The sequence below is a fragment of the Osmerus mordax genome, chromosome 17 (assembly GCF_038355195.1).
Source record: "Osmerus mordax isolate fOsmMor3 chromosome 17, fOsmMor3.pri, whole genome shotgun sequence".
NCBI classification, from domain to species: domain Eukaryota; kingdom Metazoa; phylum Chordata; class Actinopteri; order Osmeriformes; family Osmeridae; genus Osmerus; species Osmerus mordax.
This window is the reverse complement of record NC_090066.1, coordinates 193,293-217,994: the sequence shown is the minus strand read 5'-3', so window position 1 is coordinate 217,994 and position 24,702 is coordinate 193,293. Positions and strand designations below refer to the sequence as shown.

General features: G+C 48.6%; 2 protein-coding genes across 2 annotated transcripts; one reads left to right on the top strand and one right to left on the bottom strand.

The window, feature by feature from the left end:
* Positions 1-209: 209 nt before the first annotated feature.
* LOC136960333 (ubiquitin carboxyl-terminal hydrolase 15-like) lies at positions 210-24,361 on the bottom strand. The gene is made up of 23 exons (XM_067254789.1): positions 24,273-24,361; positions 23,255-23,382; positions 21,868-21,998; positions 19,574-19,700; positions 17,312-17,457; positions 16,520-16,581; positions 15,952-16,035; positions 11,039-11,183; positions 10,727-10,900; positions 9,803-9,961; positions 9,109-9,333; positions 7,771-7,854; positions 7,499-7,593; positions 5,884-6,072; positions 5,602-5,693; positions 5,248-5,514; positions 4,947-5,017; positions 4,525-4,640; positions 4,272-4,421; positions 3,564-3,667; positions 3,350-3,438; positions 1,126-3,211; positions 210-697 (listed from the first exon to the last, which is right to left on the bottom strand). Exons 1-22 carry the CDS (start codon positions 24,359-24,361, stop codon positions 2,876-2,878), a joined length of 3,063 nt encoding a protein of 1,020 aa, XP_067110890.1. The 3' UTR covers positions 210-697; positions 1,126-2,875.
* Positions 669-1,637, top strand: LOC136960428 (polysialoglycoprotein-like). Its single transcript, XM_067254925.1, has one exon. The coding sequence runs from the start codon at positions 669-671 to the stop codon at positions 1,635-1,637; it is 969 nt and encodes a 322-aa protein (XP_067111026.1).
* Positions 24,362-24,702: the final 341 nt, after the last annotated feature.

Below are 24,702 nucleotides of genomic sequence, written 5' to 3'. Positions count from 1 at the left end.
GAGTACAGAGGGGGAGTACAGGGGGGGAGTACAGAGGGGGAGTACAGAGGGGGAGGAGGGGAGGGGGAGTACAATGATGTTGGTACATCATTAAATTATTTTGGAAGTGTTGTACGACACCACACATGCACTTGGCTCCACTGTCCACAAGGGGCCAGAATGTGGCTGTATTTAAGCCTCTGTAGTCATCCCACCAGGAGCAGACAAGCAAGGCTTTACACAACTTTATTGAAGATTGTGTATAAATACACATGCACATTTCAAATGTAAACCAATGTAAAGCCAAACCTGGCACACCCAACTCATCATGCAAAGATGTCTGTATCCACTTTACAAGATAAAAGTCCCAAATCATAGAAGAAACCCAGAATTCCAACACGTATGGACATTATTCCATCTTTCTGCCAAGGTCTCTAATACATTGTTGTTTTATTATTATTAAATGCTTACATATAAATAAATATTTTTTATCAAATGTGCACTCACAGAGTGAACTCTTATATACAGTATTGGATTGTCTCTAGTGGTCACATGGCACAGACCCAGGCTCTCAGCAGAGGCCCTGTCCCAATACTCTGAACCTGTATACTTGCTTCACTTCTTGGAGAATCCCTGATCTGACATGGGTCTGTGGGTGACCTGTCCAAGAACGTGGCATCCCTCATTACATGTTGTACTTCTCATCACCATTTCCCTACTGCTCCCCCAGGAAGGACAGGACCCTCAGGGAAGGACAGGACCCCCCAGGAAAGGACCCCCCAGGAAAGGACAGAACCCCCCAGGAAAGGACAGAACCCCCCAGGGAAGGACAGGACCCCCCAGGGAAGGACAGGACCCTCAGGGAAGGACAGGATCCTCAGGGAACGACAGGACCCCCCAGGAAAGGACAGGACCCCCCAGGAAAGGACAGGACCCCCCAGGAAAGGACAGGACCCTCAGGGAACGACAGGACCCCCCAGGAAAGGACAGAACCCCCCAGGGAAGGACAGGACCCCCCAGGGAAGGACAGGACCCCCCAGGGAAGGACAGGACCCTCAGGGAAGGACAGGATCCTCAGGGAACGACAGGACCCCCCAGGAAAGGACAGGACCCCCCAGGAAAGGACAGGACCCCCCAGGAAAGGACAGGACCCTCAGGGAAGGACAGGACCCCCCAGGGAAGGACAGGATCCTCAGGGAACGACAGGACCCCCCAGGGAAGGACAGGACCCCCCAGGGAAGGACAGGACCCTCAGGGAAGGACAGGATCCTCAGGGAACGACAGGACCCCCCAGGAAAGGACAGGACCCCCCAGGAAAGGACAGGACCCCCCAGGAAAGGACAGGACCCCCCAGGGAAGGACAGGACCCCTCAGGGAAGAACAGGACCCCACAGGGAAGGACAGGACCCTCAGGGAAGGACAGGACCCCCCAGGGAAGGACAGGATCCTCAGGGAAGGACAGGACCCCCAGGATCCCCCAGGGGAAAGGACAGGATCCTCAGGGAAGGACAGGACCCTCAGGGAAGGACAGGACCCCCAGGATCCCCCAGGGAAGGACAGGACCCTCAGGGAAGGACAGGACACCCAGGATCCCCCAGGGAAGGACAGGACCCTCAGGGAAGGACAGGACCCCCACCGCCCACATTAAATGCATGTAGCCACTGCTACCCATCACATTCAACCAAAGCAAGAAAATAGGCTTGAATGTCTTTGAAAAAAGAGTTGCTAGAATGTATATAGGCCTTGATAGAAAGCATGTGTGTGGCGTATCATGTTGCATGCACACATGCGTGTGTGTGTGAGGGCCCTGCTGACAGACAAGCATAATGTAAAGCACACAGAAAAGGCTCGAGTGAGATTTAGATTTTAAGGCGGAGGAGATCTGGTGTCATCACTGTTACAGGAAGTGACCTGGTGTCTCATCACTATGCCAAGAAATTATCTTCTGTCTCATCACTATAACAGGAAAATTGACTGTTCCACTGAGAGAGCAGGGAGGGGTGGACAGGGCAGAGAACAACCGTGTTAAAGCTATCTAACCCAAGAGACCCACCAGCTGTAGGGCCTTGAGAACACAGAAGACCTTAACAACATAAGGCTTATTATTCATACATTTGTTATGTGTCTAAAATGCACAATCAAAGCAGTACCAGCAGCAGTATTGTTTGGCTGTTGACATGATAGAGGTCAGCGTCCTGGAGGCAACTAGTCAACATAGGATGTGTAGCACTGTGAAAGAGAGGGGATGTGTAGCACTGAAAGAGAGAGGGGATGTGTATCACTGTGAAACAGAGGGGATGTGTATCACTGTGAAACAGAAGGGATGTGTATCACTGTGAAACAGAGGGGACGTGTATCACTGTAAAAGAGAGAGGGGATGTGTATCACTGTGAAAGAGAGAGGGGATGTGTATCACTGTGAAACAGAGGGGATGTGTATCACTGTGAAAGAGAGAGGGGATGTGTATCACTGTGAAAGAGAGAGGGGATGTGTATCACTGTGAAAGAGAGAGGGGATGTGGGGGTGATAGAAAACAAAGCACGAAAAGTTCAAAAATGTGTCTGCATTATGAAAACCATAACAATAATAATTATTCAGTATTCTTTCAAATGACATACATGAAGTAATTCAGAATGAAATCATCATGAAAATGTAATCCTCCTAATGATATGCATGATGAACTGTGGCAGGAGGGACTGTAGTTCCTGACTGGGCTCAGAATCACACTATTCCAGGAAGTCAGACTCGTCTAAGATGGAGTTGGAGACACAGTGACCCTTAACCGCTCTGTCCTGACTGGCTGGAGCATTCTCTGACCCCCCGGTGACCCAGTTGGCCAGCATGTCAGGCAGCCACACCCTGACTCTGTAGCTTCACATTTCTGTCTGGACGGATCTCAGTTAGATTTCATGGTGACATCAAAACTAGGCTCCTCCTCTTCTTCCTCCTCCTCCTCCTCCTCCTCCTCCTCCTCCTCCTCCTCCTTCTTGTTGTCGTTCACGTCTTCCTCATCACTGGCAGCTGTGGCTCCCTGAGCAGATGCACTCCTCTCCTCCTCCCCCTCTCTCTCCTCCTCCTCTTCCTCTCTCTCCTCCTCCTCCTCCTCTTCCTCTTCCTCTTCCTCTTCCTCTCTCTCCTCCTCCTCCTCCTCCTCCTCGCGATCCAGTTCAAAGTAGCCTGTTCCTTTCACTGTGTCCTGCCGCTGGTAAAACAGCACATATGCTGCTTTGGACTGGAGACACACATAATTTCAAGTTTGTGACAGAAAACTTATTTCAGCCTGTTCATATATGTATGGCTAAAAGTACTCAATAATACTATAGTATGGTAATACTAATTAATACTAATAATAGTACGTAGTTATCCTCACCACTATCTGGTCCTCGTTGGCAGTTGACACACTGCTATCATCAAAGTTGAACCACTTGTCATCATCCTTGTTCTTAGCGTAGGCTGTATCTGAGAGGCAAGATACACGAGGCATTACCTTATGTGTGTGTGTGGCATGTGTGTGTGTGTGTGTGTGTGGGTGGCATGTGTGTGTGTGTGTGTGTGTGTGTGGGTGGCAAGTGTTCTCCACTTACAGTGGCCGCCTCCCATCCCTCCATAGTGGTTGGAGACAGCAATGAGGTCGTAGCGACAGGGCCCGGTGTTGGGGCTGATGAGGAACTCGGACATGTCCAGGTCTCTGTTGACACAACAAGGTTAGTTACAAAGTACAAAGTACTGTAATGCGTTAAGAGTAACGGGTAACAAGGGTGTGTACCTGAGGGTTAGGGTGTGTACCTGGTGGTTAGGGTGTGTACCTGAGGGTTATGGTGTGTACCTGAGGGTTAGGGTGTGTACCTGAGGTGAAGGGTGTGTACCTGAGGTGAAGGGTGTGTACCTGAGGTGAAGGGTGTGTGTACCTGAGGTGAAGGGTGTGTGTACCTGATGGTTAAGGTGTGTACATGGTGGTTAGGGTGTGTAGCTGAGGTGAAGGGTGTGTACCTGAGGTGAAGGGTGTGTGTACCTGAGGTGAAGGGTGTGTGTACCTGAGGTGAAGGGTGTGTGTACCTGAGGTGAAGGGTGTGTGTACCTGAGGTGAAGGGTGTGTGTACCTGAGGTGAAGGGTGTGTGTACCTGAGGTGAAGGGTGTGTGTACCTGAGGTGAAGGGTGTGTACCTGAGGTGAAGGGTGTGTGTACCTGAGGTGAAGGGTGTGTACCTGAGGTGAAGGGTGTGTGTACCTGAGGTGAAGGGTGTGTGTACCTGAGGTGAAGGGTGTGTACCTGAGGTGAAGGGTGTGTGTACCTGAGAGGGAACTCCACCAGGGCGTCCAGCTTGTCCCTCATGTAGCGGCTGTATGAGAAGCGCTTCAGATGCACCACCAGCACAGGGGGCAGAGCCCACAAGTCCAGCTTCTTACTGGCCTGCTGGTGCTGCTTACAGCTGGGACAGTACCTGGTACACCATACACACACACACACCATACACTCAGAGAATGAGCACCTGAATGGCCCCCAGCAGCAGTGTGAATAAAAGGGCAGTGTGAAGCCAGTCTCACCAGGGGTCTTCAGCTCCCAGCTTCTCTGTGGTGGTGAACAGGTCGATGCAGTCTCTGAGCTTGAAGAATGCCTTCTTCTGGGGTTTGTATTCCATGCTCTCATGCTTCTCAAAGTCCTGTCAGGATAATCTACATGGATCACCATGACAACATGCTGGCTCATGACGATCTAACCAAAATAGTTTATGATTCATTTTGGAATCTGCCTAGCCTAACTAGTGTACTTTGCATTTACAGGTCAATTTCTATGTTGCACAGTAAGAAAGCTAAACTGGGTTGATGATTAGGAGGCCATGAGTGTTCTGTTAGGACAGTTTGACCTCTCTAAAGTGACAGTCTTAAAACATGTTGTGTTGCTAGTTTGGATTTTGGGATGAATAAAAGGATAAAGATTTCTGTTTCCAAGACGACACAGGCCTTACCTCTGCAACACTCTCATCAAAGTATTTCTTCTTGACCTCCGGTTCCCAGTCAAGAGAGAGGTAGGAACGGTCTGCAAAACACAACACTGAAGGTAGGACAGGAAGGGACTTCTGTTTTGACTGTTAAGATGTTACGATAGTTTATGAAGATCAACATGCTATATTAAGATAGTATGTGATGGTAGTGTGTGAGGGTTGTGTGTGTGTGGTACTGTGTGTGGAGTAGTGTGTGTTGTAATGTGAGGTAGTGTGAGATGGCGTGTGGACAGTGTGAGGTAGTGTGAGGCGGTGTGTTCCGCACCACTGAGGCGCAGGTGGCCCTCGTCGAAGCGTATCTGCCTGGGCTCGTCCTGCAGGGAGCTGAGCTGCGTCTTGCCCATGTTGTTGAATTGGAATGTAAAGAGACGCTTCTTCTGCACCGTGTGCTGCCCTGTGCTCTCAGGACCAATCCCATTCTCCAGCTCATTGTCCCCACCCACTGAGTCCTCTGATTGGCTATTGTCGTTCTCGGAAGGCAGGTCCTGGTCCTGGCTGGACTCCTCGTCCTGCTCGTCAGTCTCCATCTCACCTGCAGCAGACAGAGCATGTGTGCATGTGTGTGTGTGTGTGTGTGTGTGAGAGAGTGTGTGAATGTGTGAGTGTGTGTGTGACTCACTAGGGGAACCCTCCTCCAGGATCCCGTTGGTGGTGTTGCCGTTGACAACGTGCTCCTCTCCATCCTGAGGAGCGACTGAACGCAGGAAACGCCTGAACACAGGAGCGTTACCATGACAGCACACACACGATGGACCACTAGCAGCATCCCGCCTATACACAAGTCTACATATGTGTGTGCAAATGTGTCTACGTATGACTATGTGTGAGTCTGATGGCGTGCCTGTGTGTGAATGAGTGTGAGTGTGTGTGAGTGACTGTGTGCCTGTGTGAGTGTGCGTACCCCAGGCGTAGCAGCAGCATGTTGTACAGCTGGTCCTCTCTGAGGCAGCGCGGGACAGAGAGCAGGAAGGGCAGTCCAAACAGAGGAGTGTTGGTGTGGTTGTAGCCCAACTGCTTGTTCTTCGCCCTCAGGTACACCGGAATCACCACATGGTCCGCATCCTCCGCCCGACTCACGCTAACCTCAAACCTACTCAGGACAACTGCTGCTCAGTAACTCCTAACCCTCTCACCCTGCAGTCTGTAACCCTCTCACCCTGCAGTCTGTGACCCTCTCACGCTGCAGTCTGTGACCCTCTCACCCTGCAGTCTGTGACCCTCTCATGCTGCAGTCTGTAACCCTCTCACCCTGCAGTCTGTAACCCTCTCATCCTGCAGTCTGTAAACCTCTCATGCTGCAGTCTGTAACCCTCTCACCCTGCAGTCTGTGACCCTCTCACGCTGCAGTCTGTAACCCTCTCATCCTGCAGTCTCTAACCCTCTCATCCTGCAGTCTCTAACCCTCTCATCCTGCAGTCTCTAACCCTCTCATCCTGCAGTCTTTAACCCTCTCATCCTGCAGTCTCTAACCCTCTCATCCTGCAGTCTCTAACCACTCAGCCTGCAGTCTTTAACCCTCTCATCCTGCAGTCTGTAAACCTCTCATGCTGCAGTCTGTAACCCTCTCACCCTGCAGTCTGTGACCCTCTCATCCTGCAGTCTGTGACCCTCTCATCCTGCAGTCTGTGACCCTCTCACCCTGCAGTCTGTGACCCTCTCACGCTGCAGTCTGTAACCCTCTCACGCTGCAGTCTGTAACCCTCTCACCCTGCAGTCTGTGACCCTCTCACGCTGCAGTCTGTAACCCTCTCACCCTGCAGTCTGTGACCCTCTCACCCTGCAGTCTGTGACCCTCTCATCCTGCAGTCTCTAACCCTCTCATCCTGCAGTCTGTAACCCTGTGATCCTGCAGTCTTTAACCCTCTCATCCTGCAGTCTGTAACCCTCTCATCCTGCAGTCTCTAACCCTCTCATCCTGCAGTCTGTAACCCTCTCATCCTGCAGTCTGTAACCCTCTCATCCTGCAGTCTGTAACCCTCTCATCCTGCAGTCTCTAACCCTCTCATCCTGCAGTCTCTAACCCTCTCATCCTGCAGTCTTTAACCCTCTCATCCTACAGTCTCTAACCCTCTCATCCTGCAGTCTCTAACCCTCTCATCCTGCAGTCTCTAACCCTCTCATCCTGCAGTCTCTAACCCTCTCATCCTGCAGTCTCTAACCCTCTTATCCTGCAGTTTGTAACCCTATCATCCTGCAGTCTCTAACCCTCTCATCCTGCAGTCTCTAACCCTCTCATCCTGCAGTCTCTAACCCTCTCATCCTGCAGTTTGTAACCCTCTCATCCTGCAGTCTGTAACCCTCTCATCCTGCAGTCTTTAACCCTCTCATCCTGCAGTCTCTAACCCTCTCATCCTGCAGTCTCTAACCCTCTCATCCTGCAGTCTCTAACCCTCTCATCCTGCAGTCTCTAACCCTCTCATCCTGCAGTCTTTAACCCTCTCATCCTGCAGTCTCTAACCCTCTCATCCTGTGTGACTGCATGTGTGCGTGTGTGTGTGGCCTCTAGCTACACTCACACGTAGATGTCGTCTCTCTCCATGATGCTGCTGAGGTTCTCGCTGGTGGCAAAGATGCGATGGAAGCGATGGCTGTAGATGTCCGTCACAATCATCTGAGTCCAGACAGGTAACCTCAGATTAACACCATCCTTCTAATCTCAGATTAACATCACGTTGCTAGACTCAGATTAACACCATGCTGCTAGACTATTCGACAATTAATAAACCCTTTAACTTAATCTCCAGAGATGTAATGGAGGACCTGAAGGTTTAAAATAAACAAATGTTACCTTGTCAGATGAAACTCCAGACAGACTGCACAGCGACATGCACAGGTCAGATATGTAACCCACCTTGGGCACTGTTATCTTGTACTGAAACACACGCACACACAGTCAGCTGGTACAGAAACACACACACTGTTATCTTGTACTGAAACACACACAGTCAGCTGGTACAGAAACACACACACACTGTTATGTTGTACTGAAACACACACACACACTTATCTTGTACTGAAACACACACACTCACACACTTATCTTGTACTGAAACTAGTGGTGGGCATAGATTTTTTTAATCTAGATTAATCTCACTGTAATCTTGGCGTTAATCTAGATTAATCTAGATTAAAATGGCTCATTTGAATTCCGCCGAAGGCATTCAGAATATGTGTGCTACCCAAATAATGACTAAAAGTAAGTCTTTGAGAACGGGTTTCTCAAGCCAGGTGGCGCATTAGACCAGGAGCTCATCTCCTGTTTCCAAAATGCATCACAAACTACTTGAGAAAGCTGTTCTACTATGATAATTGGTGATGAAAATAAATTATGTTCAATAAGATGTACTTGTGTTTATTAACTGTTTATTAGATTAGTTAGCTTGGCTGATAGAGCAGTGCTGACGGGCTTGCCTCGGTTGCACTCAAACGCGCTACATCAGTGCTTGGCCCGGCATCTTCCGCATTAGCTAAGGGATGCTTTGTGTTTAGGTGGTATTTGAGACTGGAAGAACTCCTACAGTAAACTAATTCCGCATAGCACAAGGTGCAAACAACCTTAGTCTTGTCGAGGTTTCCATTGAGAAGCTTCTTAAAAATACATTTTCCCTGAAGCAAACTAGGCGGCTTCATAGCTGCATCCATGTTAGCACGTCACGTTTGATGTGATAATTTCATACACAAGGCATACACAGGTTCGAAGACTCGTTCTCGCCCCCTACAGTGCAATTCGGCTAGGTATACATCCACGCTAAAATATCAAGGTGCAAGTCATCATAGCTTGCGTAGTATAGACCCAGCTCCCAACCCAACTTTGAGAATAGATTAACGGCAATATATTTTTTTATCACCGATAAGAGTCGCAGCACGTTAACGCGCGTTAACGCCGATAACAGCCCACCACAAACTGAAACACACACATAGTCAGCTGGTACAGAAACACACACACACACACTTATCTTGTACTGAAACACACGCACACACTTATCTTGTACTGAAACACACACACACAGTCAGCTGGTACAGAAACACACACTCAGCAAGTATATCAACACACAAAACCATGTTTAGGCTTGGTCATGGGGTCCAGCCTGACCAGGTAGGGTTCTAGGTCAGGAGTCAGAGGTACCTGTGTGGGCTTGGTCATGGGATCCAGCCTGACCAGGTAGACCTCCAGCGTCCGCTCCTTCTTCATGGGCAGTGGCAGGGTCAGGTAGCAGAAGGGGTCGAAGGTGACGGAAACCTTGGAGCAGACAGGACAGACCAGCGTAGACTTGAAGAGACCGTGGAAGATGTCCACGATGATGGAGTCGTTCCTCTTGATATGGTTCTCCCAGGCCTCCTCAGCAACCACCTGGGGAGGGTTAGGGTAGTGTTACCCAAATGTAGTCATTGCCAGTTGATATAGTGTACTCATCGACAAGCAATCAGGTGTAAGTAACAAGGGCAACATTGCGCAAACTTTACTCGCAAATGAATTTAACTTTTGAGGTGACGAGCAAGAGGCGAATTGTCTGTATGTGTGAAAACAGCTTTATCTCGCACGTTTTTTTAAATTTATATATATACATAGCCTAATTATATATATTGACATTCTCTTAGGAGGGTGGAAGATCGTTTTGGGTGGGCGGGCCGCCCCTTCAAAACAATGGTAGGGGAAACACTGAGATGTGAGAGAGGTGGAGAGAGAGAGCAGTAGATAGAGGAAGAGATAAAGAGGGGAGGAGACAGAGAGGGGTAGATGGGTAGGGAGGTGTAGGTATAGGTGGTGTTAGGGAGGTGTTGGTTTAGGTGGTGTTAGGGTTAGGGGTGGAGGTCTCTACCTTGTCGGGACGTCCGTCCGCATCCTTTAGCAGGATGTAGGGCTTCCTTCGGATGCGGTTCAGATCCTCGTGGAGACCGTCCAATAAGAAGGCCAGGAGCTCATGGGAATCCTGCTGCTGGTAACCAGAGAACTGGGGAGCGAAGCGCCCCACCTGGGTCTGACACACGCACGCACACGCATACACACACACAAACCCAAACACGCACGTACACACACACCACAAATCAGATGTACGTACACACACACACATGTATATGTACACTATGGCATCCCCAGAGAGACTGGGCCTTCCCTGGCTTCCCAGCACCAGGGACAGTGGCCCAAGCCCCTCACGGCCAGGCCGTGCGCTGGCCCTTTAAGCGGTTTCCCGCTTCCTGTTGGGAGTACGAGCATGGCTGTGACTGGTTCACTGATCAAAATCTTTTTTGTAGAAAAAAGTATGTTTTTGTTCTGTCGTCTTTGTCCGGAAGTGTGTGTCTCAGCCCTGGGTCTCTCTGTGGCTCAGCCCTGGGTCTCTCTGAGGCTCAGCCCTGGGTCTCTCTGAGGCTCAGCCCTGGGTCTCTCTGAGGCTCAGCCCTGGGTCTCTCTGAGGCTCAGCCCTGGGTCTCTCTGAGGCTCAGCCCTGGGTCTCTCTGAGGCTCAGCCCTGGGTCTCTCTGAGGCTCAGCCCTGGGTCTCTCTGAGGCTCAGCCCTGGGTCTCTCTGAGGCTCAGCCCTGGGTCTCTCTGAGGCTCAGCCCTGGGTCTCTCTGAGGCTCAGCCCTGGGTCTCTCTGTGGCTCAGCCCTGGGTCTCCCTGAGGCTCAGCCCTGGGTCTCTCTGTGGCTCAGCCCTGGGTCTCTCTGTGGCTCAACCCTGGGTCTCTCTGTGGCTTGACACAACACATACACAGACGTACACTCACAAGCTCAGACGGAGTGATCACCTTAAAAGGTCTGGGGGTGACGTAGCTGTACCGCCCGGCCCACATCTGCCTGATCAGGTCTGCATACACCTTGGCAATCTCCCCCTTCATGCCCAGAGGGTTGTCCTCATTCAGCTCCTCACTGTACTTGTTCTTCAGGAAGTACTCCGTCAGCGGAGGCACGTTGCTCAAACACTGCAGGCAGAGGAAAGGAGGAAGTCACCTATTGCCTGGGTCAGTCTACATGCTTGTTTCAACCTCGACCTGGTGTTGGGAGGAACAGGTGTGTGGGGAGGTGTGTACCTGGACAGGTGTGTGTGGGGAGGTGTGTACCTGGACAGCAGAGTTCATGAAGCAGGTGTTCCCCAGGTTAGACAGCCCACAGAGTCCCGCCCGCTCGCTTGCTCTGCTTTTGTCTGGGAGTTCGTAGCTGTTGTAGGGGTGGTAGGAAGGGAGTGTGTAGCTGGAATTCTTCACACTGCCCAGACACACACGTCAGGATGAAGCTATGTCTAGCCCTACTGGTGGATGTAGTTTAACCAATAAGGATCTTTTGGGGTCTGATATTCTCCTAATTCTAATGTGAAAAAATATTGATGACAGACTTGAAAGCTAAAATAAATCAAATACATTGTATCATTATTGATATAGCATCTTTAGAAAGCATCTTTAGAAAGCATTCACCCCAAAAAACTAAATACCATTTATACTACTTATTGTTTTTAAGAGGCTGTGTGTGGCTGCATTATTTCACTGCTTTTGTCATCATCCTAAACCTACACTTAGACCTCTTTCATTGTTTCTCCATCCTCAACACCTCGGTCCCTAACTCTTCACTCTGGTGGTGAAAATCAAACAAACTTTGAATATGAAAGCACCTACAGTTTAATACTACACAATACTTTGCTGACAGATATACTGGTCAACTCTACTGCAGAGCACAGAGCTGAATCAGCAACTGGCTCTCGAGAACACAGCCTACATAACCAGGAACACAGCCTACACAACCAGGAACACAGCCTACTCAACCAGTAACACAGCCTACACAATAGAGCCCGACCAATAAAGGATTTTTAATGCCGATACCGATACAAATATTTGATGATTTAAAAATCCGATATTCCGATATAAAAAAATATTTAAAAAATCCAGAAACGCGTAACAAAACAAACTGATTTCCCAAACATTAGTTATTTGTAGTTCGCATTTAGTCATTTTTAGCAGACGTTCTTATCCAGAGCGACTTACAGTAATTACAGGGACATTCCCAGAGTAAGTAGGGTGAAGTGCCTTGCTCAAGGACATAACGTCATTTGACACTGCCAGGATTCGAACCGGCAACCTTCTGATTAATAGCCCGATTCCTTAACCACTCAGCCATCTGACTCCTGTTATTATTTCCTAACTAAAATAATATGATAATACAGTTTAAAAATAAACTTGTTTGTTTTATTGTCACATCAGAACAGAGGAACATCAAAATATATTAAAGTTCTGATAAATAAAATAAAAATACAAACTTAAGATATGAAACTTAAAGTTCTTTGAACAAAAACACAATAAAAATAAATAAATAAAAAACTTTAATATTCATTTATCGTCCATTATAAATGCCGATACCGATAGTTTGGAAAATGCCTAATATCGGCCGATAATATCGGCCCGCCGATAATATCGGCCTGCCGATATATCGGTCGGGCTCTACTACACAACCAGTAACACAGCCTACTCAACCAGGAACACAGCCTACTCAACCAGGAACACAGCCTACACAACCAGTAACACAGCCTACACAACCTGGAACACAGCCTACACAACCAGGAACCCAGAACACAACCTGGAACACAGGCTACACATCCTGGAACACAGCCTACACAACCTGGAACACAGCCTACACAACCAGGAACCCAGAACACAACCTGGAACACAGCCTACACATCCTGGAACACAGCCTACACAACCTGGAACACAGCCTACACAACCTGGAACACAGCCTACATGACCAGGAACACAGCCTACAGGACCAGGAATACAGCCTACACGACCTGGAACACAGCCTACTCAACCAGGAACACAGCCTACTCAACCAGGAACACAGCCTACTCAACCAGGAACACAGCCTACACAACCTGGAACACAGCCTACACAACCAGGAACCCAGAACACAACCAGGAACCCAGAACACAACCTGGAACCCAGGCTACACATCCTGGAACACAGCCTACACAACCTGGAACACAGCCTACACAACCAGGAACCCAGAACACAACCTGGAACACAGCCTACACATCCTGGAACACAGCTTACACAATCTGGAACACAGCCTACACAACCAGGAACCCAGAACACAACCTGGAACACAGCCTACACATCCTGGAACACAGCCTACACATCCTGGAACACAGCCTACACAACCTGGAACACAGCCTACACGACCAGGAACACAGCCTACAGGACCAGGAATACAGCCTACACGACCTGGAACACAGCCTACACGACCTGGAACACAGCCTACACAACCTGGAACACAGCCTACACAACCAGGAACACAGCCTACACAACCAGGAATACAGCCTACACAACCTGGAACACAGCCTACACAACCAGGAACACAGCCTACACAACCTGGAACACAGCCTACACAACCTGGAACACAGCCTACACAACCTGGAACCCAGAACACAACCAGGAACCCAGAACACAACCAGGAACCCAGAACACAACCAGGAACCCAGACTACTACCCAGACTACTCCAAACCATGCTGGGTCCAGACCCAGGGTCCTGTCCTCTCCTGCTGCTCTACATCCTTCCTCAGGTCCTCACCCCGCTGACTAGATATCCAGCCATCTGTCTCTCCTACACTCTGACATGACCTCAAAACCTAAAACTGATGTGACACTGTTCTGATGAAGAGGTAGAGAAGAAACAAAGAAAACAGACAGACAGCAGGAGATTGTAGACAGAGAAACAGACATGCAGGAACAGAGACCTGTGGGTTGGGAGGAAGACCACAGCAGCAGAGTTCCACTGATCCAGCAAGACTGAAGACGTAGCCTCACAGCTCAGCCCTCTCTCCACCCTGGTGTCTGCTAGCTCATCTCCTAGCCCCTCCCTCCTGTCTCCTAGCCCCTCCCTCCTGTCTCCTAGCCCTTGTCTCCGGTATCCCAGCTCATCTCCTAGCCCCTCCCTCCTGTCTCCTAGCCCCTCCCTCCTGTCTCCTAGCCCCTCCCTCCTGTCTCTTAGCCCGTCCCTCCTGTCTCCTAGCCCCTCCCTCCTGTCTCCTAGCCCCACCCTCCTGTCTCCTCGCTCTACTGCCTCAGGCCTCAGGCACCACCAACAGCACAAGAGCATTTCATCTCAGCCCACCGTAACCTAGACCTAGCCCAGACCTCGGTCAGACCTATCCCAGTCCAGGCTCAAACCTAGCCCACGCCTAGCCAAGACTAGTCCACCCTAGCCAAGATGTACCCCCGGCCTAGCCCTAAGCCAAGCCCAGACACAATCAGGCCTGACATTTCCAAGCCTGTTCCCTTTCAGAGCAGCAAAGCCTAGGAGAGTCCACTGTCTACAGACTGAGCCTGGTGTTTGAGTTTGGGGAAATGGAGAGACAGCCTGGCCTCCTCCTCTTCCTCCTCAGTCCCAGCAGGGTAGCTCCTGTCTTCTGTATGTCATCTCCTGCTGTCCTGTCCCACGCTGCACCTCTGCTGACACTGTTAGCACTAGCAGCTAGCACTGGCAAGCTAGCACTGGAAAGCTAGCACTGGAAAGCTAGCACTGGAAAGCTAGCACTGGGAAGCTAGCAGCTAGCACTGGCAGCTAGCACTGGTAAGATAGCAACTAGCTATGATGCACAACAAACAGCTTCAGAAGGACTAGGTGCAGCAGAGAGACAGAGAGAATGTAGGGGGGGAAGGAGAGAGGACAGAGAAAATGGGGGAGAGAGTGAGTAGAATGGAAGGAGGCGAAAGTGTAGATGGACAGAGAGGAACAGGAGGAAAGAGTAGGATGTGCTGGAGAGATCCAGCAAGTGAAAGAGACCAAGGGAAAGTGAAGAGAGAATGAGGGAGAGGGAATAGAGAGAAAAGGGAGGAGATTGTAAAACATGTGGGGTGGTTGCAGGACTTGACAGGAGAGAAATGAGGGAGGAGCTGATGCTTCCGTCTTCAGAGCAAACACCCTCTCATCTCCTGGACCTGCTGAATATGTGATCAGACACCTCTAACCCTGACCTGCTATTGGAGCGTCACAGAAAACATAGCAGAGTTAGGGTGAGCAGTGGGAGTCTGTAGCAGACAGCTCAGTAGAACAGGGATGAAGGGGAAGATGAAATATATTCTGAAGGTCATAGATACTGCAGAATAGGCAGTACAATGAGCTCATTGGAGAGGGAGGGAGGAAGAGGGGGAGAGGAAGAGGGAGGGAGGAAGAGAGAGAGAGGGAGGGGGAGTAGAAAGGGGGGAAAGGGAGGGGAAGAGAGGGAGAGGGGGGAGGAAGAGGTAGAGCGAGGGGAAGAGAGAGGGAGGAAGGGGGGGAGAGACAGAGTAGAGATAGAGGGAGATAGAACTAAAGGAGGATGAGAGTGTGTGAGAGACAGTCTAAGAACAATGTCTTCACTATCCATTATCACAGCTATGATAGTATCAGCCTAATAGCTACGCAATCCACAACACGCTGGAGCACACATTGAAATAGCAGCAAATACATAATTCAATGCTGTGGTTCTCCCTCCCACAGTTGACGGGACATCTGGTAGACAGCCTCCCATCCCTTCAGCAGAGACATATCCCTGCAACCGCCTTCGCTGAACACAGGCTCTGTCCAGCAGTCCTCCAGTCACACCATCATGTTGTCCACAAGATGCATGTCTACTCATTATCTGACGACACTCTTCTCATGAAGAGTGACACACACACTCACTTCAACCCTCCCACACACACTCACCTCCAACACACGTGTGCACACAAACGTGTGCACACAAACACAAACACATACACCCACATGTACATTTACATTTAGTTATTTAGCAGACGCTCTTATCCAGAGCGACTTACAGTAAGTACAGGGACATTCCACCGAGGCAAGTAGGGTGAAGTGCCTTGCCCAAGGACACAACATCATTTGGTTTGCATAGCCGGGAATCGAACTAGCAACCTTCTGATTACTATCCCGATTCCCTAACCACTCAGCCATCTGACTCCCACTGGAGACTGACGTACACACACACCTCGACACACAAGGTCTTACTTCCTGCTGTTGAAGCTGCTGTTATGGTTGTTTGTGAGAGGTGAGATCTTTGGCAAAGCAGAAAGGCTGGAAGCACCCGATGACCTTCAGAAGATCAGAATATAGAGTTCAGAAGATCAGAATATCGAGTTCAGAAGATCAGAATATTGAGTTCAGAAGATCAGAATATAATGAGTTGAAGATCAAAATAAAGATGCTTACAAAAATGCCTCAACAACAAAGATCATGTGTTCATTTAGAATCCATGAAGATGGTTAAATGAGATTTACCAGGCACTAAAGCCTAGCACACAGACCCATACAGGCCAGGCTGGAGCCCTCCCCCTCTAAATCTCCCCCTCACCCCTCTAACTCCTCACCCTCTAATCCTCTCACCCTCACCCCTCTCACCCTCTAACCGTCACTCTCTAACCCTGCCACCCTCTAAACTCACCCCTCTAACCCTCACCCCCCCCCTCTAATCCTCACCCCTCTAACCCTCACCCTCTAACCCTCACCCTCTAACTCTCCCCCACTGACCCCTCACCCTCTAATCCTCCCACCCTCTAATCCTCTCACCCCTCACTCACCTGGGAGATGAGGTCCCTCTGGGCCAGCTGCCATCCTCATTCTTCTGCTCAATGACAAGCACCTGCAGCCCAACACTTACTTCAGCACAAACAATAACTCAAAGAAAGACATTCAAATACCAGAACCCCAACTCTGCCGATGCAATATTGAGTGTTTATCTACTCAGTGTGGTTATATACCCAGTGAGGTTATATACCCAGTGAGGTTATATACCCAGTGAGGTGTTTATATAGTCAGTATGGTTATATACTCAATGTGGTTATATATTCAGTGCGGTTATATACTCATTATGGTTATATACTCAGTGAGGTTATATACTCAATGAGGTTATATACCCAGTGAGGTGTTTATATACTCAGTATGGTTATATACTCAGTATGGTTATATACTCAGTGTGGTTATATACTCAGTGTGGTTATATACTCAGTGTGGTTATATACTCAGTGTGGTTATATACTCAGTATGGTTATATACTCAGTGTGGTTATATACTCAGTATGGTTATATACTCAGTGTGGTTATATACTCAGTGTGGTTATATACTCAGTGTGGTTATATACTCAGTATGGTTATATACTCAGTGTGGTTATATACTCAGTGTGGTTATATACTCAGTGTGGTTATATACTCAGTGTGGTTATATACTCAGTGTGGTTATATACTCAGTATGGTTATATACTCAGTGTGGTTATATACTCAGTGTGGTTATATACTCAAGTGTGTTTATATACACATTATGGTGTTTATATAGTCTGTATGATGGTTATATACTCAGTATGGTTATATACAAACCTGCCCCTGGTACAGACCAGCGTCCTGGATGGTGCTGTCTGGCTTGTTGAGGGGCTCGAAGGTGTTGCTCATGTACTTGTTCCAGAGGCGCGTCTCTCTCTCGTCTGGGATGCTGAACAACTTCCTCATCTCCTTCTCTATCACATCTGTGGACAGACAACCCCAAACACAACAGAGTATCATTATTCCAACTATATAACATGGGATTTTCTTCATGGTAGAGCATGGGGATGGGTATATCTTAGTGGTTAGAGAAGTTGACTGAGGATCATGATGTCGCAAGTTTAAATCCCACCCTGTGTGATGCTGTGAATAAAAATGTCTGCTAAAGGAAATACTTTACTTGAAATAAATGCATGACACTGAAAGACATGGTTGTAATATGATTATCAGTGAAGAACATCAGTGTTACCCTAATCCTAAACCAGGAGCACAGCAGTGTTACCCTAATCCTAAACCAGGAGCACAGCAGTGTTACCCTAATCCTAAACCAGGAGCACAGCAGTGTTACCCTAATCCTAAACCAGGAGCACAGCAGTGTTACCCTAATCCTAAACCAGGAGCACAGCAGTGTTACCCTAATCCTAAACCAGGAGCACAGCAGTGTTACCCTAATCCTAAACCAGGAGCACAGCAGTGTTACCCTAATCCTAAACCAGGAGCACAGCAGTGTTACCCTAATCCTAAACCAGGAGCACAGCAGTGTTACCCTAATCCTAAACCAGGAGCACAGCAGTGTTACCCTAATCCTAAACCAGGAGCACAGCAGTGTTACCCTAATCCTAAACCAGGAGCACAGCAGTGTTACCCTAATCCTAAACCAGGAGCACAGCAGTGTTACCCTAATCCTAAACCAGGAGCACAGCAGTGTTACCCTAATCCTAAACCAGGAGCACAGCAGTGTTACCCTAATCCTAAACCAGGAGCACAGCAGTGTTACCCTAATCCTAAACCAGGAGCACAGCAGTGTTACCCTAATCCTAAACCAGGAGCACAGCAGTGTTACCCTAATCCTAAACCAGGAGCACAGCAGTGTTACCCTAATCCTAAACCAGGAGCACAGCAGTGTTACCCTAATCCTAAACCAGGAGCACAGCAGTGTTACCCTAATCCTAAACCAGGAGCACAGCAGTGTTACCCTAATCCTAAACCAGGAGCACAGCAGTGTTACCCTAACCCTAAACCAGGAGCACAGCAGTGTTACCCTAATCCTAAACCAGGAGCACAGCAGTGTTACCCTAATCCTAAACCAGGAGCACAGCAGTGTGGATTCAGGAAGAACAGGAGCTCAGTGACATGATTTTCTCAGTGACATGATTTTCTCAGTGACATGATTTTCTCAGTGACATGATTTTCTCAGTGACATGATTTTCTCAGTGACATGATTTTCTCAGTGACATGATTTTCTCAGTGACATGATTTTCTCAGTGACATGATTTTCTCAGTGACATGATTTTCTCAGCTTCAGGAAAGATGCTGGAAGCAGCATCAGGACCTGTTTATGCAATCAAAGAGAAGTGTGCATGTCCATTCCTACAGGTATGTGTGCGTGTAGGTGTGTGAGTGTGTGTGTAGGTGAGTGTGAGTAGGTATGAGTGTGTGTAGGTAAGAGTGTGTGTGTTTAGGTGTGTGAGTGTGTGTAGGTGTGTGTGTAGGTATGAGTAAGCGTGTGTGTGTAGGTATGAGTGTGTAGGTGTGTGTGAGTGTGTGTAGGTATGAGTGTGTGTGTAGGTGTGTGTGTGAGTGTGTGTTGGTATGAGTGTGTGTAGGTAGTAGTGTGTGTGTGTGTGTGTGCGTGTATGAGTGTTAGGGTTAGTAGTACGTAGTGCGTTAGTACTATAGTGTCACGCATAGTGAAAAGCACAGGGAGTTGTTTGACCCCCCAGCACCAATTAAAGGACAACGTACAGAAGGATCAATGCTGTTTGGGCGGCTGTTGGAATAACATGTTTCCTAAATATAGCCTATGCCATGTTTATGTACCATGTCAGCGTTACATGTGAAAAAGGAAAGCTCAGAGTAGCTGAAAGACTTGGTGACCGGCGTGGAGAAATGAGTGTCTGGTGTGAACAGCCTTGAGCCAGTCACAGCTGATCGTAGCCGATCGTGCTGCTTCCAGGCGCAGACAATGTGTTCCCGGCGTTAGGGTTAGTACGTAGTGCGTAAGTACTATGGTGTCAGGGTTAGTACTATGGTGTCAGGGTTAGTACTATGGTGTCAGGGTTAGTACTATAGTGTCAGGGTTAGTACTATGTAACCTACCGATAGTGTCAGCTTTGCTGAAGCGTCTGGTAACCAGATTCTCCATGTCTCCATCGTCACACAGCTTCAGCTCTGTCAGGTACACCTCTACCTTGCAGTGCTTCACAAACATCCCCTGCTCCACCACCTGCACACACACACAGCTTTACCCTAGAGAACCACCACACACAGCTTTACAGTACAGTACACAAACCCAGAGTTGACTTTCATGAACAGAGAGATGTACATCATACTGGCAAAATCAGAATCAGAATACTATTTTCTAATATGGAGGCAATTACACCTGATTCAAACAACCATTGATGGGTATAGCTCAGTGGTATAACTCAGTACAGTAGAAGAGCATTTGACTGTTACTCAAGAGATCACAGGTTCAAATCCCCTCCTTCAAGTCACTAGATAAAAGTGTCTGCTAAATTAACACATTATTATTGATCAGCAAAACCAAACTGGGCCATAAAAAGGGTTAGGGTTAATCTCAACTAACCAGATGACCACCTCTCTCCTCTATCTTCTATACTCTTTGGCCAAGCTCTCTGCTCTCTCCTGCTCAGCCTAGCTCTCTGCTCTCTGCTGCTCAGCCTAGATCTCTACTCTCTGCTGCTCAGTCTAGATCTCTGCTGCTCAGCCTAGCTCTCTGCTCTCTGCTGCTCAGCCTAGATCTCTACTCTCTGCTGCTCAGTCTAGATCTCTGCTGCTCAGCCTAGCTCTCTGCTCTCTGCTGCTCAGCCTAGATCTCTGCTCTCTGCTGCTCAGCCTAGATCTCTGCTCTCTGCTGCTCAGCCTAGATCTCTGCTCTCTGCTGCTCAGCCTAGCTCTCTGCGCTCTGCTGCTCAGCCTAGCTCTCTGCTCTCTGCTGCTCAGCCTAGATCTCTGCTCTCTGCGCTTTCCTGCTCAGCCTATCTCTCTGCTCTCTCCTGCTCAGCCTAGCTCTCTGCTCTCTCCTGCTCAGCCTAGCTCTCTGCTCTCTGCTGCTCAGCCTAGATCTCTGCTCTCTGCTGCTCAGCCTAGCTCTCTGCTCTCTGCTGCTCAGCCTAGATCTCTGCTCTCTGCTGCTCAGCCTAGCTCTCTGCTCTCTGCTGCTCAGCCTAGATCTCTGCTCTCACGTGGACTGCAGATATGAACCAGTCACAGAGACTCTTAATATAGCAGCGTATCGTGGAGACATCCGGGAGTCCCGCCTCTTAGCCCCCTAAGAACACAGAGCTGCCACCAATGAGGTACATGCTCGCCCCCCCTTCCTTTACCGCCCAAGGCAGGCACCCCCTGCTCAAAACATCCATGTGTTTCAGAAAAACAAATGAGTAATCACAAAACTTATAACAAACAAACAAATTCACAGGTAGACACCATACTAACCCCCCCCCCCCCCCCCCCCAAATCCACACACACTCCCACCATCTCTGAACCAACCACACACACATTCTCACAATCTCCTAACCACCCACCCACACTCACTTCTACTATCTCCAAACTTCCCCCCCTCCCTTTTCTCCTAAAACGTCCAACGCTCTCTCTCTCCCTCCACTTGACCTCAGCCTTCCTCCACTTCAGAAACAAGAAACAAGGCCACGAGGAACCCAAAAATGCGCGAGAGCCTCCTCCCAGCCCGGCCCGCTCCCACACACACAGAACCACAAAGCTGAGAATATGAAATAAAAGAAACCTCCTGCATGTTGTGTCTCGCTGAGCGTTCCATGTAGCGTTCCAGTCACCCAGAGCTTTCTGAAAATAGAAGCCCCTCGCCACTTGATACCTCCACATACATGGGGAGGGGGGCAGGGGGGGAGGGGGGCAGGGGGGGAGGCAGCAGGCGGCCATGATGACATGACTGGACAGATCTGGAAGTGCAGCCAGATGGAGGCAGCAGGCTGGCCGCTACGGTCACAAATAGCTGCACTGAACCTGCTCTGCCAACACTGACTGGCCGGCAGTCCACAGTCCTGTCCCTCAAATGTTTTACAAAACAGGAAACTCAAAATATTGATCAATATTGTGAAAATGTAAGGATTGGAAAGTACCAGAACAGTTGATATTCTGAACAGAGGCAGCTAAATTGTGAAGAACAGGTGTGTCAAGTGTTGAGTGTTTTAGTCTGTGACAACACAGACTAAAAATCGGAGTTAACAGTCTATCGGTCTATATTATCGGTCTATATATCTCCATAACCTCACCAATAGCAGTGTTATACCTCGGATTCAGAAAGAATTTCCCTTTCCCATTGGTTAAAAACTGCTCCCTCTACCTGCAAATTGCTTGTGTTGATTCAGGAGTCTGAGATGTTATGACCTTACCTTGCGTGAAATGGCTTCCTGTCCCTCGCTCAGTCCATACCAGCTCACTAACTTATTCCAGCCCTCTGTTGGGACCAGAATGTAGTCAAGCTCATCAATGAGATGCTCCTTGATTGCCAGAACATCCCCATCTAGAGAGGAGAGAGGGAGGGAGAGAGAAGGGGAAAGGGGGGGAGGGGGAAAGAGGTGGAGGCAGAGAGGGAGAAGAGAGAGAGAGAGAGAGAGAGAGAGAGAGAGAGAGAGAGAGAGAGAGAGAGAGAGAGAGAGAGAGAGAGGAATGGAAAAGAGAGACGGGGAGAGAATAAGGGAGGAGAGAGAGGTAGAGAGTATCATGGGGAGAGAGTGAGGGAGGAGGAGAGAGGGTGGGAGAGAGAGGCAAGGAAAGGGAGAATGAGAGGCAGGGAGAGAGAAAGAGAAGCAATGGAAAAAGAAAGAGGGCGAGATACAGAGAAGCAGGGAGAGTCAAATTGTGTGGAAGGCATCTAACCATAACCCATCTACTCCAGAAACCAGGACAAGCAGTTTTTATCATGCAGCTCTACTCTAACCCTATCATGCTATCTACTCACACCCTAACCCTATCATGTAGCTACTCTAACCTTCAGCCTCAAATACAACATTCTCACACAAACACACTGAAATAACACCTGAGCCTTTTATGAACCCCAAACTGTTATTAGTCAACAGCAGTCATGGAGTCCTCTTAAAGGTCCCATGACATGAAATGTTCACTTTAGGAGGTTATTTAACATTAATATGAGTTCCCCTAGCCTGCCTCTGGTCCCCCGGTGGCTAGACATTTTGAATGGTGTAAACCAAGCCCTGGGTATTCTTCTCCGCCTTTGAGAAAATGAAAGCTGAAACGCTCGGTTTTGAAAATGCTGGTTTTATGACGTCATAAAACCGAAGGTTACCTCCCCTTTCTCTGCTTTGCCCGCACAGAGAATTTGGCCCACCAATGAGAAAATGAGCTACGACCGTGCAAGCGCGATATTGGTTTTCCTCAAGACATCATGGCTTGCAAACGACCAAAGCATGGCAGTTAGCCCCGCCTCTTTCTTCCTCATTTAAAGCTACAGACACAGAAACAGCATGTCCTGAGGAAAGCTCATTGTGGGACTGCTCGTAGTGGCTGTAATTCTGCACCAAGGCTGAATTTCGGGAAAGAGACTTAAGATACAGTATTATGGGACCACTAAGGATGATATAAAAGCATCCAAAAACAGCATGTCATGGGATCTTTAAGTTTCTCTGTATGATGTTGACTTGGATTAATGACTGCCTATATTGGTTGGGCAGGGCGTGTTCATTTGACATTAATACTGTCATTGTGGGTAAGGGTGAACAGAACCTTATTGTCCCTCCAGGATGGTAGGCAGGGTCTCACCTCTGAGAAGACCTGAGTTGTCCACATGTCCTGGGTACACATTCTGATCTCCCATCTGCTGCTTCTCCCAGCTGTCGTATCCCACATACTTCTTCCACTGCTTAAACCAGCGGCTGTCCACCAGGTACCTGTGTATGCAGTAAGGGCAAAAACACTATCAAATCAGATATTCATGTTTAGCCCTTTAACAAGCAATGTCAGAGATGCCCACAGATCAGCACATATCACCTAAGAGAAGAACAAGAAGAGCAGAGATGTTCAACAGGGCTGGACCCCCGTTAGGCTGGACCAACATTAGGCTGAAGGTCTGTTTGTTTTAAGAGACACCATATCACAACTGGCCTTGTTCTCCATCCTAGGTGAGCTACAGTCTAAATAGCGAGGTGACATTGTATACTCATGGACATACTTTTGAACGTTCTGCTAACTAAAACTGTGCTCGTTATACTTAGCTGAAAATATAGCTAGTCTACCTAGCTTTTGTTCCAAAAACAATTTCCTGGCAAATTGCAAACAAAGTTGTTGGTCTGTCCCGTATGTGATACCGTGTCCGCTGCGAGCAGCTGCGTCGGTAATTCTGACAGGTGCTTTTCACCCCCTGGTGAGCTCACTTACAGCCGGGCTAAGAGCTAAGATACCGAAATAAGTCACAACATTCACACTCCATTATTGTGTTCAGAGTGTGACAGTATCAGCTACGTGGTCAGGTACTAGTAGCAACAGGCAATGTCCCAGTCCTGTTTGGTCATTTGACGTTCACTTAAATTAGTGGAATGTGTATAGTTAGCTAAGAGCTACGTAGCCTAGCTAAGTAGCCATACATTCTAAGTTATAGGAAACTCTTAACATGCTAACATCAGCACTGCCACCAGTGCCTGAATGCTACCGATATAGACCGCTAGGCTACTGTCAACACGGCCGGTTATGCCACTTAACATCCGTTTAAGATAGTGACAGTCCTAGCAGAGCGAGCCAACTGCTACATAAACGCATTAAAAAGTCACTGTTGAACTCCTACCAAGTGTCTCCTTTTCGTAGCTGTGTTTTGAGAAGCGCTACGACCTCTCCTCTCTGGGTTTCCAGATCCGCCGCTCCTCCTTCCGCCATCTTTCCTTGGACATCACTCGTTGCATGGTGGGATAGCGAAGCGTCACCGAGGCACGTGTTTCCTTGCCAATCGGCGCGCTGCGCTGGTGCGAAGACAGCAGAAAACCAGCTCGTGAAGCGTTTTTCTGTTCCGATCATTCTAGCAGCCTCTCGCAAATGTGTAACATGATCGCGCATTCAAAAATAGGTAGAGAGCAATATTCCTATCCTAAATAAGTACAGAAAATTGTGACATTCACGTTTTAATTTTTTTCACAACTTTGTACAGTCTTTGTACAGTCATTATTACACAGACAAGTTCACTTTTCAACTGGTCTTAGTACAAGACCACAGTTGTTAAC